General features: G+C 34.9%; 1 protein-coding gene across 1 annotated transcript; it reads left to right on the top strand.

The window, feature by feature from the left end:
* Positions 1 to 12452: 12452 nt before the first annotated feature.
* HHP1 (heptahelical transmembrane protein1) lies at positions 12453 to 15449 on the top strand. The gene is made up of 4 exons (XM_059576423.2): positions 12453 to 12860; positions 12956 to 13051; positions 14452 to 14509; positions 14602 to 15449. The coding sequence occupies exons 1-4, from the start codon at positions 12583 to 12585 to the stop codon at positions 15286 to 15288; spliced, it is 1119 nt and encodes a 372-aa protein (XP_059432406.2). The 5' UTR covers positions 12453 to 12582; the 3' UTR covers positions 15289 to 15449.
* Positions 15450 to 15685: the final 236 nt, after the last annotated feature.

The following is a 15685-nucleotide window of genomic DNA, read 5'->3' as shown; positions in this document are numbered from 1 at the left end:
ACAAAAAGTGTAAACATTGCCTTTATGTGTGACAAACACCATCGGCATGGTCCCCAAAAATTTCTTTGGCTTCACATGAAAGTTTTCACATGAAGCTCTCCCTTTCAAGGCTTAACATATATAAATATATATTATGTCTATATATGTTTGAAATCCTATATCCTAATATGTCATCTACTTACTTCTATGTATTACGATTTTATTATTCTTATTATTTACTAATGACAATTATTTTACTATTCTCAAGGCTTGGCCTTTCCTAACGAAATTCAACCTAAAAAGCCCAAACGTTTTAAGCCCAAAATTCTCAAGCCTGTTTGGGACGTGATTCCAATTCTCTGTGATTTTGTTAATCGGTTCGTAAATTCTCTTTGGTTCCCGCTTTTCTAATGTCTCAAGGAAAGACAAGCCTTGAGTTGCTCAAAGCCAGCCTTGACTTGTAGCCTTTGCTCAAGGATTTTGAAATGGAGAGGAACCGGTTAGGCCAAATAAGAGTGCAAAATGGTCTTTAAAAAATTAAAAAGACCATTCTGCCCTCATATATTATACTAACTTATTGCTCAAGGCCTAACCCTTCCTATTTAAAGCATGCTACTTTTGCCCATTCCCTTCATATTTTCCCTAATTCTCTACTAATGGTGCTCATCATCTCTTGCAATCCCACATTTTCACTCTCATCTGGTTTCCTTATTCCGCCTACACAACCAATAAATGAAATGGTTTTAGTGTATTATAGAATAATGAGAAATGAAGATTTTGAAAGTAGTTTCATGATTTTTGTATACTTTCAAGAGTTAAGATTTTTAAAAAGTGTAAATGTCAAAGTAGAAATTCCAATAAAATAGAACCACAGAATTTCAGGGGACTTTTAAGGTATTAAAAGGTTTTGGATTGGTATGGTTTTTGGATATGTTGTGAACATTTGAATGAAGAAAATTTTAAGTTAAATTTTGTGTCATTTGGAGTTAAATTGAAAGTTAAAATTTTTCTAAGCTTAAAAGGTCAATGTGTCAAACAGTTAAAATGACTCAAAATGTATGACCCTCTACTTGCTTCTATGTCTTACGATATTATTATTCTTGTTTTCTACTAATGGCATTTATTTTATTATTCTCAAGGCCTGGCTCTTCCTAACGAAATTAAACCTAAAAAGACCAAGCGTTTTAAGCAAAAAATTCTCAACTTGGTTTGGGATGTGATTCTAATTCTCTGTAATTTTGTCATAAATTATCAATTGCTTTCTCAATGTCTCAAGGCAGTGCAAGCCTTGAGTTGCTCAAGGCAAGGCCAACCTTGACTTGCTTAAGGCCAACTCTGAGTTGCTCAAGGCAAGCCTTGAGTTGCTCAACCAAACGGAGATGATTTTGAAATGGAGAGGAACCCGTTAGGCCAAATGAGAGGGAAAAATGGTCTTTAAAAAATTGAAAAGACCATTATGTCCTCTTATATTATACTAACTTATTGCTCAAGGCATAACCCTTCCTATTTAAAGCATGCATGCTTTTGCCCATTCCCTTCATATTTTCCCTAATTGTCTACTAATGATGCTCATCATCTCTTGCAAACCTACATTTTCACTTTCGTTTGGTTTCCTTATTCCGCCTACATGGCCAATAAATGAAATGGTTTTAAGGTATTATAGAATAATGAGAAATGAAAATTTTGAAAGTAGTTTCATGATTTTTGTACACTTCAAGGAGTTATGATTTTTAAAAGGAGCAAATGTCAAAGCAAAAATTCCAATAAAATAGAACCACATAATTTCAGGGGACTTTTAAGGTATTAAAAAGTTTTTGATGGGTATGATTTTTGGATATGTTGTGAGCATTTGAATGAAGAAAATTTTAAGTTAAATTTCTTGTAAATGAAATTTGAGCTTTATGTTTAAGTTTGATGTGCCTTCGAAGCAACCGTTTTTTTTAAAAAAAATTATTTTATTTATTTATTTATTTATTTTATGGTGCATAGGATGATCACACTATTACATGTGTGGTCATCCACACACCAGATTGTATAATATTTACAGGAAGGTAATAAACTTCTAGGTGGAGGTAACTGGTCAAGAGTTGAGATTGAGACTCTATAAATAGAGTCCCATGAGAATACAAATAGTAAGCCAATCTATATTTTACGTATGTTAGTTTGTGTTCTCAAGTTCTCTTGTTCTCCATTGGATTTTCACCATAACAGGAGAAATCCTTTCTGAAGATTATTCTACGATTTCTACAGTCAAAATCCTTAAGTGGTATGAGAGCACAGTTTTATGGATGACAAAGAGAAGATTGAAGAAAAATAAGAAACGATTGAAGATCCTCAAATTCTTTTGTCTGAAATTTATCAAACGATTCAAAGACAGATAATCGGTTTAGCCTCTTATGTGGCTTTCTACAATCTGCATCAGTCTTTGCATAAGCTAGAGGAAAAACCACTTGTAATTTCTGCGGGTGGTTTGAGATATACAAGTAGCATAGATGCTTTGAGGAGATCATATATGTTTGAACAAAAGTACTAGAGAAATTTCTCAATCTCTCTCTAGATGATTCTGAGAAATTTTTTTCCAAAAAATTTACTTTGGACGTCTTTGAAAATGCATCTCCATAAGCAAATCTTGCTTCAGGAAAGAGTGAGGAAAAAAAAGAAAATTCGAAGGTGACTTCATCTGATGAATTTAATTCATTACTCCATGGGAAGAAGAAGATCCAGAGTAAGAAGACCCAGAAGAAGAAGTATCAAATCTTGAATAAGAGGAAGAAGATTCAGAGCAAAAAGGAAATCTGGAGGAAGAAGATGACGGACTGCAGAAAAGAAAAAGAAAAATTCGTAACTGCCCTAGCCCCAAATGACATCGTTTCACCCTGTAAGAAGAGGACTGCTCCAGACGACGTCGTTCTGCACTGCAAGGTTAGTAGTGATTTCGGTTCATTTCAAAACGATGTCGTCTTGTGTAAACGGAACGACGCCGTTTTGGGCATCATCAAACAGTCACCTTCCAATGCCTGTTCTAAAAACGACGCCGTTCCAGTGAACTAGGACGACACTGTTTTGGTCTTGGATTGGGTCAACCGACCCGCTCCACGCATTCTGGAGTATGCCCAAAAGAAATATCACAACATGATTCATCAACCCTTCCGCTCCGGCCCAAAGTGGAAACACATGGCCCTAAAGTCCATGTTGAGAGCCCAAGCCTAGATCAAAAAACCCTAGGCTGAAGCCCACGCTGATGCCCTGCCCGCTGGAACGCGACCTTCTGAAGCTCGATCCATTACACAACAACCCGCGCCGTTGAAGCCTGAACCACCAATCTACCCGTACCCAATAACCGGTCCGGGATTCAACCCAAGCTTCAACTCACACGTCAAGAAATTTGGCTTCGATAGACCTGGTCTAACCCAACAAAGAACCGGCCGGTTCAAGGCAAATTTTGTGATTTTACCCATTCTGGCTCGTTTCAGCCTCGATTTGGTATGTTAAAAACCCATTGGAAAGTTGATTCGAAGGGCTACAACTCTATAGGTTCTGTTTCTAATAATTTCAATAATTTTCAGCATTATAATCATAGAAATAATTGGGAAAGAGGAGAGTCTTCTATTCAAAGCCATTAAAGCATGAACCGGAGGTTCATCCGACCCTGTTGGTTGGCTCCAAGTCAACACAAGGAGGTTGCGTTCACTATTCCACATTTGGCTAGAGCAGAGATCTCATCTGACAGACGCCTGAGGGGTCCAAATCTTTTAAGGATTGTTAAGACCGTTGAGCAGAGCCCTAAGGACACGTGGCCTACAAGCATATACCATTACACTCTTCCGAGGATGGGTGAATGGGTCAGTCCACCAGATCCAGATTTTGGATATTATAGAGGTTACCTAAACACAAACAAGGCGTGTCTGACGTATCCCGGAAATAATTGATATTTTAGCTGTTGTTATTGTTATTATTTTTATTTTCACAGACAATATTGGTTTGTAATAATAATTAGAATCACAAACAATTATTTAGTTTGTAATAATTGTTACAATTATTCAGACAATTGTAAAAATTGTATTGAAAAATTTTAAATTTAAATATTATTATTATTATTTGTTGTTATATCTACTTTCTAAAATGGCTATTAATGGTAGCATTGATTTCTTTAGAGTCGAAAGTATCAATGAGATGAATTTTAGAATGTAGAAACGACACATTACTTATGTACATACACATGAGAAAACACAATACACCGTCATATTTGAGAAGCTCAATCCAGCTGACCTGAATGATGTAGAAGCCAAAAAAGAAGCATGAAAAATGGACGGAAGACGACTTAATGGAAAGAGCCACACTTCTTCACAATATGAAGGACAACATCATTCCTCTATTCAAAAGTTACAAGTCTGTAAAAGAAATGATGGAAGCATTGGAGACAAAGTATGACCCAAGATCTGACACACACGTACAATTGCTACTAGATAAATACAACTGTGCACGTATGAGTGAAAATGACTATGTGGGCGAATTTGTAAATCAAATGGAATTAATTGCAAAGGAGCTTGCAAATGCTAGTCATCCTGTGTCAGATGAAATGCAGGTGACCACCATACTCAACTGCCTCCCCTTATGATGGGAACATGTGGTGACTTCTTTAACACTTAGTGGAAAATAAGTCTCCATGGTTTCTCTACTAGTGCTACTCGTTGATAAGTGCTGAATATTACATATTCTAGCCCCTTAATTCACATATGGTAATCTCTTAGTTTTGTTATTATTTGATGTTATGTGTCATTTTTTGTGTTTTCTTTTAGTTTTTAGGTTTTTGAAGAAAAGAAAGCATTTCTGGAAAGTTCCGAGCTTAAAGGACAATTTGGGAGAAAAGTTGGAAGTTAAGGGATCGAACACATGCAGATCAGGATCGAGTGCGTCTACGCTCGATCGCACAAGCCACTAGGATCGAGCGCATCCGCGCTCGTTCGCACAAGTAGAAGGCTCAAGCGCAGAAGAGGAGAGATCAAGCGCAAACGTGCGCTCGAGCGCACGATCGAGTGCACTCGACGCCCAGCATGTAGCCAGACTCCTTTTTCACTCCAGATTGGGTTTTCAGTCTCCTTTTTGGACTAGGAGGCTGACCTACGGTTTTAATAGAGTTTCTAGGGTTTCTCATAATTCTATAAATAGGTCTCTAAGCATTGAGAAAAGATAGAAAATCTTGGGGAGAGGAATTGGAGCTACTTCAAGAAGGCGTTTTCGGTTTCTTCTTTTCCTTTTTATTTTAATTATGTGTAGCTATTATTTTTGTTAGGAGCTAGATTGAAGCCTTAGTCATGTCTTTTAGGATTTCGATATTGGCGCCTTTGCTGCAATTATATTTGAGTACTTAACTTGATTATTTTTTGTTTAATCGAATTCCTCATATGAATGTGCCTAATTAACATATGGATGTGTTTGGATTTGTTATTTATGTCAATTTGGATGACCGAATCCTGGGCATAATAGATTGACAAAAGAATCTCTTCACGGGTTCTTGGATTAATCAACATGAAAAACTGGGAGTAGATACTATGCCTTAGGTTTCATGTGTTTGTCGATTTTCATAGATTTATGCTTTCTTGAAGAACAATTTAGTAGATACCATGCTAAATCCTTTGAGAAAGAAAAGAATTAGAGTAGATATCATGCCTAATTCATTACTTAGGAAGATGAATAGCTGAAGGAGTAGATACCATGCCCTTAGGTTGGCAAGCATTAAGTATATCGATATCATTGTTAGCATTGGCATATTGTTATCTTAATTAGGTGTGATTAGTGGTGGATGTCAAAACCCTAACCCTAGTTCTTATTTTTATCTTTTATTACCTTTTTATTTTATTATTAAATTTCATCTGTGACAATTGGTTTAATTTCGTTAATTAAATAGGAAATTACTTTTAAGTATAATTTACCAATTCTCGTGGGAATGATTTCGTATTTGCCTACTATACTATTGTTTTGATTTTGTGCACTTGCGAGTAAAACATACCGAATATTTGCCTATTAATTTAGGTGGGTATTTGACACAACACTCGTACTCGAAGAAGAAAGAATGAAAAGAAGAAGGCGAGAGAGAACATCAAGCAATTTGATGATGGCCCAAAACATACCTCAGACCGTTCGAGCTCCAACATTCAGAGGCAAGCACAAAAAGCTCAAAAGAAAATGGAAGGGAGAGCCAAAAGGTAAAGTCAAAACTAAAGGACCATGGTTCAAATGTGAAAAAGTTGGACACTTTAAAGCAAATTGTCCAAAAATCCATGGCGATAAAGACAGAAGGAGATTGCAATGACGATCAGGGAAGTAATGATGGCAGAGCCAACTTCAAGCTCATGGTGGATAAATTTAGCAGCAATAAGACATATCACAAGGGGTAGAGAATTTTTTGTGAACTTCAAAGAGAAAGCTGTTAGAGAGCATAAAGCATACATGGGCAATAACACCTATAGTGATGTGTTAGGAGAAGGAAAGTGTAAGATTTCTGTCAAAGGTTGAGTTATTGTTTTGCATGATGTTTTTTATGTTCCCAGTATCCGTAAAAATCTAATATCAGTTCTTGTATTAGATAACAGAGGACACATGATCAAATTCAAATCTGGGAAGGTATACATTAGGAAAGGAAATACTTCTGTAAATGGTACAAAAGTGGATAACATGTATTTAATTAAAGTTGATAATAAAGTTTCCATTTTACATTACTCATGTGTGTCTGAATGTAGTTCTTATCTATGGCATTTAAGACTAGGCCATATTAATAAAATAAATTGATAAGAATAAGCAAAAGTGGATTACTACCTCATATAAATTATGGAGATTTTAATATATGTGAATCATGTATTAAAGGAAAAATGACTAATAAGTCTTTTTCAAAACACTGGAAGTCATCAGAATTATTAGAAGTAATTCACACAGATATTTGCGGACCATTCAGAACTAAGACACATAAAGGAATGAAAGACTTTATTAACGTCATCGATGATTATTCAATGTATGGATATATCGACCTCATCAAAAACAAATTTGAAGCAATTGATAAGTTCAAAGAATTCAAATTAGAGGTAGAAAAACAGTTAGGGAGATTTATCAAAACCTTGAATAATGATAGAGTGGGAGAATATGAAGCTATGGACAATTTATGCAAAGAAAATGGGATAAAACATTTGTACACAATGCCATATAAGCCCCAACAAAATGGTATTGCAGAAAGAAGAAATAGAACTTTAATGGAAATGACAAGATCAATGATGGTATTTGCTGACTTGCCTATCCATTTTTGGGGAGAAGCCTTATCCACATCAGCTTATATACTCAACAGGGTTAAGACAAAATTCAAACCTTTAACTCCTTATGAGATCTGGACAGGTCTGAAACCCAACATAGAAAATCTAAAAGTAAGGGGATGCAAAGCTCATGTACTTATCCCAAAACCTTTAAGGGATAAATTAAAAGATAAAACATGGAATGCAAATTCATAGGATATGTTGGGAATGGTAGTGAATATCGATTCTACCATTTTGAGAAGGGATTGATAGAAAGTAGAGATGCTGTTTTTCTTGAAAATTCAAATCAAATAACTCCTATGGAAGATATCAGACTATTAGAAGATGGAGTATCTACACAAGAAAATTCAAATCAAATCACTCCTATGAAAGATATCTGACTACCAGAAGATGAAGAATTTGCACAACCTGTATCTATGGAAAGCTCATTTGAAGTTACAAATCTCCAGGACAGTGGGAGTAAAAGAAGATCAGATCTCAATAGCTCTAATCATGAAAACAGTGCGAGAGTTAAAAGACAAAGATGACCATCGATCAATTATACTTAAAGATCATTATGTACTAAGTATAGATGATATAAATCTACAAGATGATCTGACTAGTTTCAAAGAAGCTGTAAAAGGTGATGACACAGACAAATGGATTGATGCAATGAATGACGAACTAAACTCAATCAACAAAAATGACGTTTGGGAGCTCATGGATCTACCACACCAAAGAAAAGATATTGGATGTAAATGGGTACTGAAGAAGAAATTCAAAGCAGATGGAAGTCTTGATAAATACAAGGCTAGGTTAGTAGCCAAAAGATTCACTCAACAACTAGGTGTGGACTTTATTGATACTTATTTGCTCGTAGCAAAATTTACCTCAGTAAGAATAATCATGTCCATATAGTAGCTAAGATGGATTTAGAGTTGCACCAATTAGATGTAAAAACAACATTTCTAAATGGAGAATTGAAGAAGACATCTATATGGTTCAACCTAAAGGATTCAATGTGAATGGACATGAAGAAAAGGTTTATACATTGAAGATGTCATTGTACGGGCTAAAGCAATCCTCAAGACAACGGTACTTAAAATTTTATGAGGCTATCATGGAGATTGGTTTCGAGGTAAGTGCACTGGATCATTGTGTTTACATATATAATGACAATGATAAGGTAACTATATTATCATTATATGTAGCCGACATACTATTGACTAGAAATTGCTCGGAAATGATTCAAAGAACAAAGAATTTCTTAGCATCTAAGTTTGAAATGAAGGGCATGGGTGAAGGAACCTATGTCTTGGAAATAAAAATTTCAAGGGATAGGACCTTGAAATTGTTATACTTAGATCAAGAGAAATATATAGAAAAAGTACTTAGGAGGTTTAATATGGATAAATGTAAACCTCTAAGTACACCCGTTTCAAAGGGTCAACATTTGAGCAAAACAATGTGTCCTCGAGATCAAACATAAATTTTTGAAATGGAAACCGTCCCCTATGCCCAAGTTGTGGGTAGTCTTATGTATGCTATGACAAGCACAAGACCAGACATTTTTCATGATGTAGGATTGGTTAGTAGATATCAATCTAATCTAGGAAAGGAGCATTGGCAAGTGGTAAAAAGAATATTTAGGTATTTGCAAGGAACTAAAAACATGAGTTTATGTTTTGGATAAGAATATCTAAACACTGCACATGATACACTGACCCGAATTTTGCAGGAGATGTAGATGACAGAAAATCTACAATTGGCTATGTATTCTTATTTGGGGGAACAACTATTTTTTGGTTAAGTAAGAAACAAAATTATGTTGCAAAATCCACAATGGAAGCTGAGTATATATCATGCAGCACAGCGGTAAACAATGTTGTTTTGATTAAGCGTTTCATTAAAAATTTAAACTTTGGAATGCCAGATGGACCTGTCAATGTATTTTGTGATAATAAGTCTGTCATCTTTTTAATAAAAAGTGGAGCTCAAAGTTTCAAAGGCAAACATTGACATAAGTTATCACTATATTCAAGATATAGTGGAGAGAGGTGAAATAAAAGTTGAACTTATTTCCTCAATAGAGATGATAGTTGATCCCATGACCAAAGGGTTATCTTTAGATAAATTTAGAGAGCATGTAGCAAAAATGGGATTAAGGAAAACTTAAGATATAGCTACATAGTTAAAACGGCATAATTAGAAGGATTCGGGGACACCTGAATGAATGATGGTATGCGTTTCTTTCGCCTCATTAAAATATTTTTGGGCGAATGACACTTGTAAATAACATATATTATAAACTGACATAAATGTAAAGTCCACTCAAAGGCATTATGTTAAGTTTGGTATAATATCTGTATACCGATAGTGTAATGAATCATCAGAAAGAAGTGTCAATATAAATCTCAAATATGGATAACCTTGGAGATAAGAAATTGAATGAAAGATTCAATACAATTTTATATATGATTATTATGTAAAAATCATTAATTATAGTTTGGGTGTGGACTGTATTCCCAACTATGGATAATTAATGTTATTTGCTTAAATTACATAGCAAGTAAAGTTACCACTAGTATGTCATCAGTAAGACATATGGTAAAAAGGTGCAATAAGATAAAATAACATAAGTGTGCACACATCAAAGATGATATGATCTGATTATTGTTTGCAAGCATTAGCAAATAAGGAGTTGACATGTTTTATGATACCAAAGGTAATCATGTACAACAATGGGTTTATTATCAATCATAATAAGATGATCAAGTGAGAGATGATGATACATAGGATGATCACACTATTATAAGTTTACACGAAGGTAATAAACTTTCAGGTGGAGGTAACTGGTAAAAAAGATACAACTCTTGATCAAGAGTTGAGATTGAGACTCTATAAATAGAGTCACATCAGAATACAAACAGTATGCCAATCTATATTTTATGTATGTTAATTTGTGTTCACAAGTTCTCTTGTTCCCACTGGATTTCCACCTTAACTGGAGAAATCATTTCTGAAGATTATTCTACGATTCCTAAAGTCAAAATCCTACATTTAAACCATTTTCCGTCACTCTCCAACACCTCTGGCCAGACAATTGTGAAAGAGTTTTTTATGGAGCTTATGTGTTCAAGAAGAGTCTCAAGTTGTCCGAACACTTGCCTAGGCAGGTGGATCCCCCAATGACCCTCTCACAATTACCTACCTAAATTGCAAGCATTATTGACATACCATTGCATTGAATATCAATTTTACCCCTGAAGGCCTTCTATTCTAACACTCTCTTATTCTCCAACCCCTCTTTGTTGTTTCTCTCTCTTTTTCATCTCTTCAGATTATATATATATATATATATATATATATATATATTTGTTCCATTTTCCATAAGAGTAAAACACCGAAAATTGTTTTTTTTTTTTTTTTTTTTAAAAAAAACCATTTTTAAGATTGCATACAAATAAAGAAAAATAACTACTTTTTGAACTCAAAAATTATTTTTAATTAAAATGTTTTTACATAATTTTTTTTTTTTAAAAAAAAGGGCAATAAATAAATAATCAACGGTCCATATGTTCGCTAAATGGTCTCGCCTACCCAACCAATCAATGACACGTTTACCAAAAATGCAAAAAATCAGATGAAAACAGCTGAACCTCCCCAACCGAAGAGACAGCTAACATTCAGCCTGTACCGGGACTTCTGATTCTTTTCTCATTCCTCATGAATGTGAATAAATATAGAATATGCTACTTCTTCTAGCCCTAGGGTATTTATTTTCAAATTTAAAGCTGATTTTTCTTTTTTTTGGTAACAGAAAGCTGAAATTGATATATGCTTGTACCATACTCATTCCAGCTTCATTTAATCTTTCTACAAAATACTATCAAAAAAAAAAAACTCAATCGAATTATGATAAAATATTTATTAAAGTGACATTTTTTCTTCTTGAAGTCCCAAAGTTGAGCTCTAGGACACCATTGGTAAAGTATTAGGGTTATGATCGCCTGTAATATTTTTTGAAATTATAGAGTTTTAAGTTGTGAAATTTAGGTCATTTCTAGGCGTTGAAACGTTTCAAACATGTTATTTATTAAAAAGGTGCCATGTTATATTTGAGAATTGAGTATATTTTTATAAGATTCTTGTTCTTTATATTTTAAAAACCTTTGAGTCAAAAACTGTCTTTTGGTTTTATAAATAAGCATCTTTGTAAAAGTGAAAAAAAAAAAAAAGAAAAGTTTTTTTGGAGAAAAATTCTTTCCGATTGCCTCGATAACATGCCACATTTTTAATATATGCCATTTTTTCAAGTATTTTGATGCCTACAAAAGGCGTAAATTTCGTAATTTAGGAATCTACCGGGCATCGTAATCCTAATTTATGTGGGTATCTTGAAAAAGTGATCCTTTTCGTTTCTTAAAAGAAAGAAATCTTGTAAAGTTCTTATAATGATGGGTCAATTTAAGTTTCAGTATCTTGTAAAACTTCTTTAACTAATCCGTCAATTAACCATTCCATTTAGCGTATCTAAGTGCATAAGACATTACCCATATTATAAGACACCTAATCAAAAGCCACCCAAAATTATGGGGACTGTTTTTTGTCATGGTTTCTACGTTGCTTCGATGATAACTTTAAAAGCAACCCAATTGCATAGTCCACGCATCATTCATTAAGCACGTTTAGTAATGCAATTAAAAAATTGCGCAATTTTAAAGGCTAAACTTTTATTTTATCAAAAGTTAAACTATATTTTAAGGTCGTGCTTTTAGAAATGACAAACTTGAAGGGAGTTTTCCAAACTTTTGCCGGACGTTGCCAGCAGTTTTCTGTCATTGTTCATTTTTTGTACAAGTTAACTGCCAAAAAATATGTTCTGGGTAATTGTTTTTTCTAAAAAATAAGAAAACAAACAAAATTGAAACACAATTTTAAATGCCAAATTGCAATTTTACATGATACTTGATCATGTTTTAAAATCGCACGTTTTTTGAAATGTCAAACCCAAACGGACTCGTAAAACCATCTTAGTGGTTGTGGGTTAGATTATGGGTCTCTAATTAATCTTCTTTTCAATGTTTGACCAGACGAAGGCTGCAACTAATTTTAAGCAGCTAACCAACCACTTTTATGCAAGCTACGCCAACCCAATAGGCCATAGACGACAGAGTCTTTATATTTGGCAGTTGGTGGTTGTGCGTCCCTGTAACAACAACACAAAGCAATAACTCTGAGAGAAAAGGGCATCTGCTTTCAGCTATAATCCCATAAGTCTTTTTGAAATAGCCTCCATTTGCGGTGGCTGCATGCACAGGCAATGAGTTTCAGTGAAGGGGGAGCTGTTTTCAAGAGGAAACCCAAAGAGGCAATGGATCAAACGCCTCACCTGCATCAAACCAGGAAGAACAAGAAGAGAGATCATGGCGGAGGGGATCGTGTGAAAGCGAAACGGCGCTCTCTGGTGTCGTTCTGGGAGTTGCCGGAGTACATGAAGGACAACGAGTTCATATTGAATTACTACAGAGCCAACTGGCCCCTCAAGGAAGCTCTCTTCAGTATATTTCGTTGGCATAACGAAACGCTCAACGTTTGGACGTGCGTCAGAGCTTGAAGCTTTTGAATTTGTTCATTTCTTTTCAATCAACTTGAATTTTAATTTAATTCTTGATTTTTGTGTATGAATTTCACAGGCATTTGATTGGGTTTATTTTGTTTCTGGGATTGACTGTGGCGAATTTGATGGAAGTGCCTCACCAGGTTGCGGATCTTCTTGGCTTCTTCACCAGGTTTATTTGTCTGTTGAAATTCTTTTGATTTTCTCGGAAAATTTCTTACCTGGAAAAGTTGAATTGATTTTTTTTTTTTGCTATATTTTATTAATTTAGAATAAATAAATGTTGTAAATTGAATCTTTGCTGAGAATATGAATATCCCCCCAAATGTGCAGACAAATTATTAAATTAACGATTATTTTATTGGATTTGGATAAGATAAAGTTGTCTGTTTTTGGGCGATTATCAAATTAAGGTTCTAATCTCTAGCAGATGAGTGTCTGACCACGTCGCTATAGTTTGAGTCTTTATACATAGAGAAATCTAAATCAAGTGGCTAATAAATTATGATTAACACCCTTTTTGATGCCAAATACTCTCTCTAAACAGTATTTTATATTTTATACTTGAAGCAAATTTTTGGACAGTCAAATCGGCGACAAGAATTACAAAATAAAGAAAATGATTAATGAAAAATTGTTTGTTCTTCGAAAGATCGAGAACGCTCTGATACTTAAGTACATTATTTGACAAAATAATTGAATAGAAACTGTTTAGAGAGAATATTTTAGAGTCTTTCTAATATTTTGAGAGAGTAACACTTCTTAACATGAGAGGCTTTGGAATATTGGAGAAAGATTCTCTCTATTTCATTTAAAATGGAGAGGAGCCGATTAGTGCAAGTATGAGGGGCAAAATTGTTATAATTTTAATGTTAAGACAATTTTGCCTCTATTTTAACACGAGCCGGCTCGTCTCAATTTTAATTGAAATGGAGATGATCATATTACCTTGAATATGGCCTCTAGATACTTGTAATGTGACAGACTGAAGTTGACTGATTAATGATGTAGTTATTTTTCATTTAGTCGGCTTGAGCAGTTGTTTTCTAAATGGTGGGCTATTTGAGTGGGGTCGGATGATTTATTTTCCCAACAATGTCATAAATTTTTTCCAACCCACTATAACAAATGCTAAGTGTCCTTTAACATGTATGCGAGAGACACATGTTTTCTTTAATATTCTTATCAATCATTAACTCTTATTCTACTAACTTAGGAACCCAAACACCATTACGATAACCTCCAATGAAAAAAAATTAAAAAAAAAAAAAAAAAAAAAAAAGAACTGGTTAGGCATAATAAGAGAGTAAAATGGTCCAAATAAAAAGTAAAATTACTATTTTACCCTCATATTATGCCCAACCAGTTCCTCAAATGGGGAGGGTCCAACCCAAAAGCGTTGGTTTTTTAGGAACCTAAACATGTTAACTAACATTTGACATTTATTAAAATGAGTCGATAGAAATTTCCTTTGAACCGGGTCTTTTTCACAGTTGTTTGTATTAATTAATTATATGCTCCTTTAATGGTAGAACTTTCTCTGATTATATTCCCATCAATTTGTTCTTGCAGGTCTATGCCTTTCAGTGCAGAAACAAATGTTTCTCATAATTTCAAAGATTTTGCCGCTGTAGGTTTCCTTTATAACCAAATTAATCAAATCACTCTGTTTTTGGCTATCTCTCCACATTCCACAACAATTAACACAAATCTTGCATGCAGGACACCACAAGACTGGTGGATTTGAAGCACGCAGCACCGGCGGAAATGGATATCACCCTGCTGGAAATGGCGGCGTCACGGTGGCCGTTCTTCGTGTTCCTGAGCGGCTCAATGTTCTGCCTCCTCTCCAGCAGCATCTGCCACCTCTTTTCCTGCCACTCCCACCACCTAAACCTCTTCCTGCTCCGAATAGACTACGTCGGAATCACCGTCATGATCATCACCTCCTTCTTCCCTCCGATCTACTACATCTTCCACTGCGACCACCGCTGGCAACTCATCTACCTCGGCGGCATCACGCTGATGGGCGTCTTCACCATTGTCACAATGCTATCGCCGGCGATGTCGAGCACCAAGTACCGCGCTTTGCGGGCGCTGATATTCTCGTCTCTGGGGTTGTTCGGGATCATCCCCGCAATCCACGCGGTTGTTGTCAACTGGGGGAACCCGCAACGGAACGCTACGCTTGCGTACGAGTTAGCCATGGCGGCATCTTATTTGACGGGGGCGTTTATTTATGTCAGCCGGATTCCGGAGCGGTGGAAACCCGGATGGTTCGATTTGGCGGGTCACAGCCACCAGATTTTTCACGTTTTGGTGGTGATGGGTGCTTTAGCCCACTACGCCGCCACGCTCGTAATCCTGGATTCCCAACACACTATGCGTTGTGGGAGTGTTGTGGCTTGATTTTTAGACATATTCCAAATTTAAATGTGTGAAACTTGTTTAATTTTATTTATTTATTTATTAATTTGTTAAATTTGGGAATTAGTTAATTTAGTGGGTGTAATTATATCATCAAAATGTGACTGAATGAATTTGGTTTAACAAATTTGTTCTCAATTTTAGATTGTTTTTTAGTTATTAACTTTATAAAAATGCCTAAATTCAAGTACTCTACTCTCTGTTTTAGTTATCGATTTTATTATTTCATTTAAATATTTTTCCTCATGATTAATTTTCTTATTATTTTTTGAGATGATAGTTGATGTTATAGATTAAAAAATGTTTTATTTTTATATTTGGTGAGTGAACAACTAATTACTGAATATTTTTCCAAATTGCTGAACTTGATGTAGCTAAA

The sequence above is a fragment of the Corylus avellana genome, chromosome 11 (genome assembly GCF_965113065.1).
Source record: "Corylus avellana chromosome 11, dhCorAvel1.hap1.2, whole genome shotgun sequence".
Classification (NCBI taxonomy): Eukaryota; Viridiplantae; Streptophyta; class Magnoliopsida; order Fagales; family Betulaceae; genus Corylus; species Corylus avellana.
The sequence above is the reverse complement of the archived record's forward strand: the minus strand, read 5'-3'. Positions and strand labels throughout refer to the sequence as shown.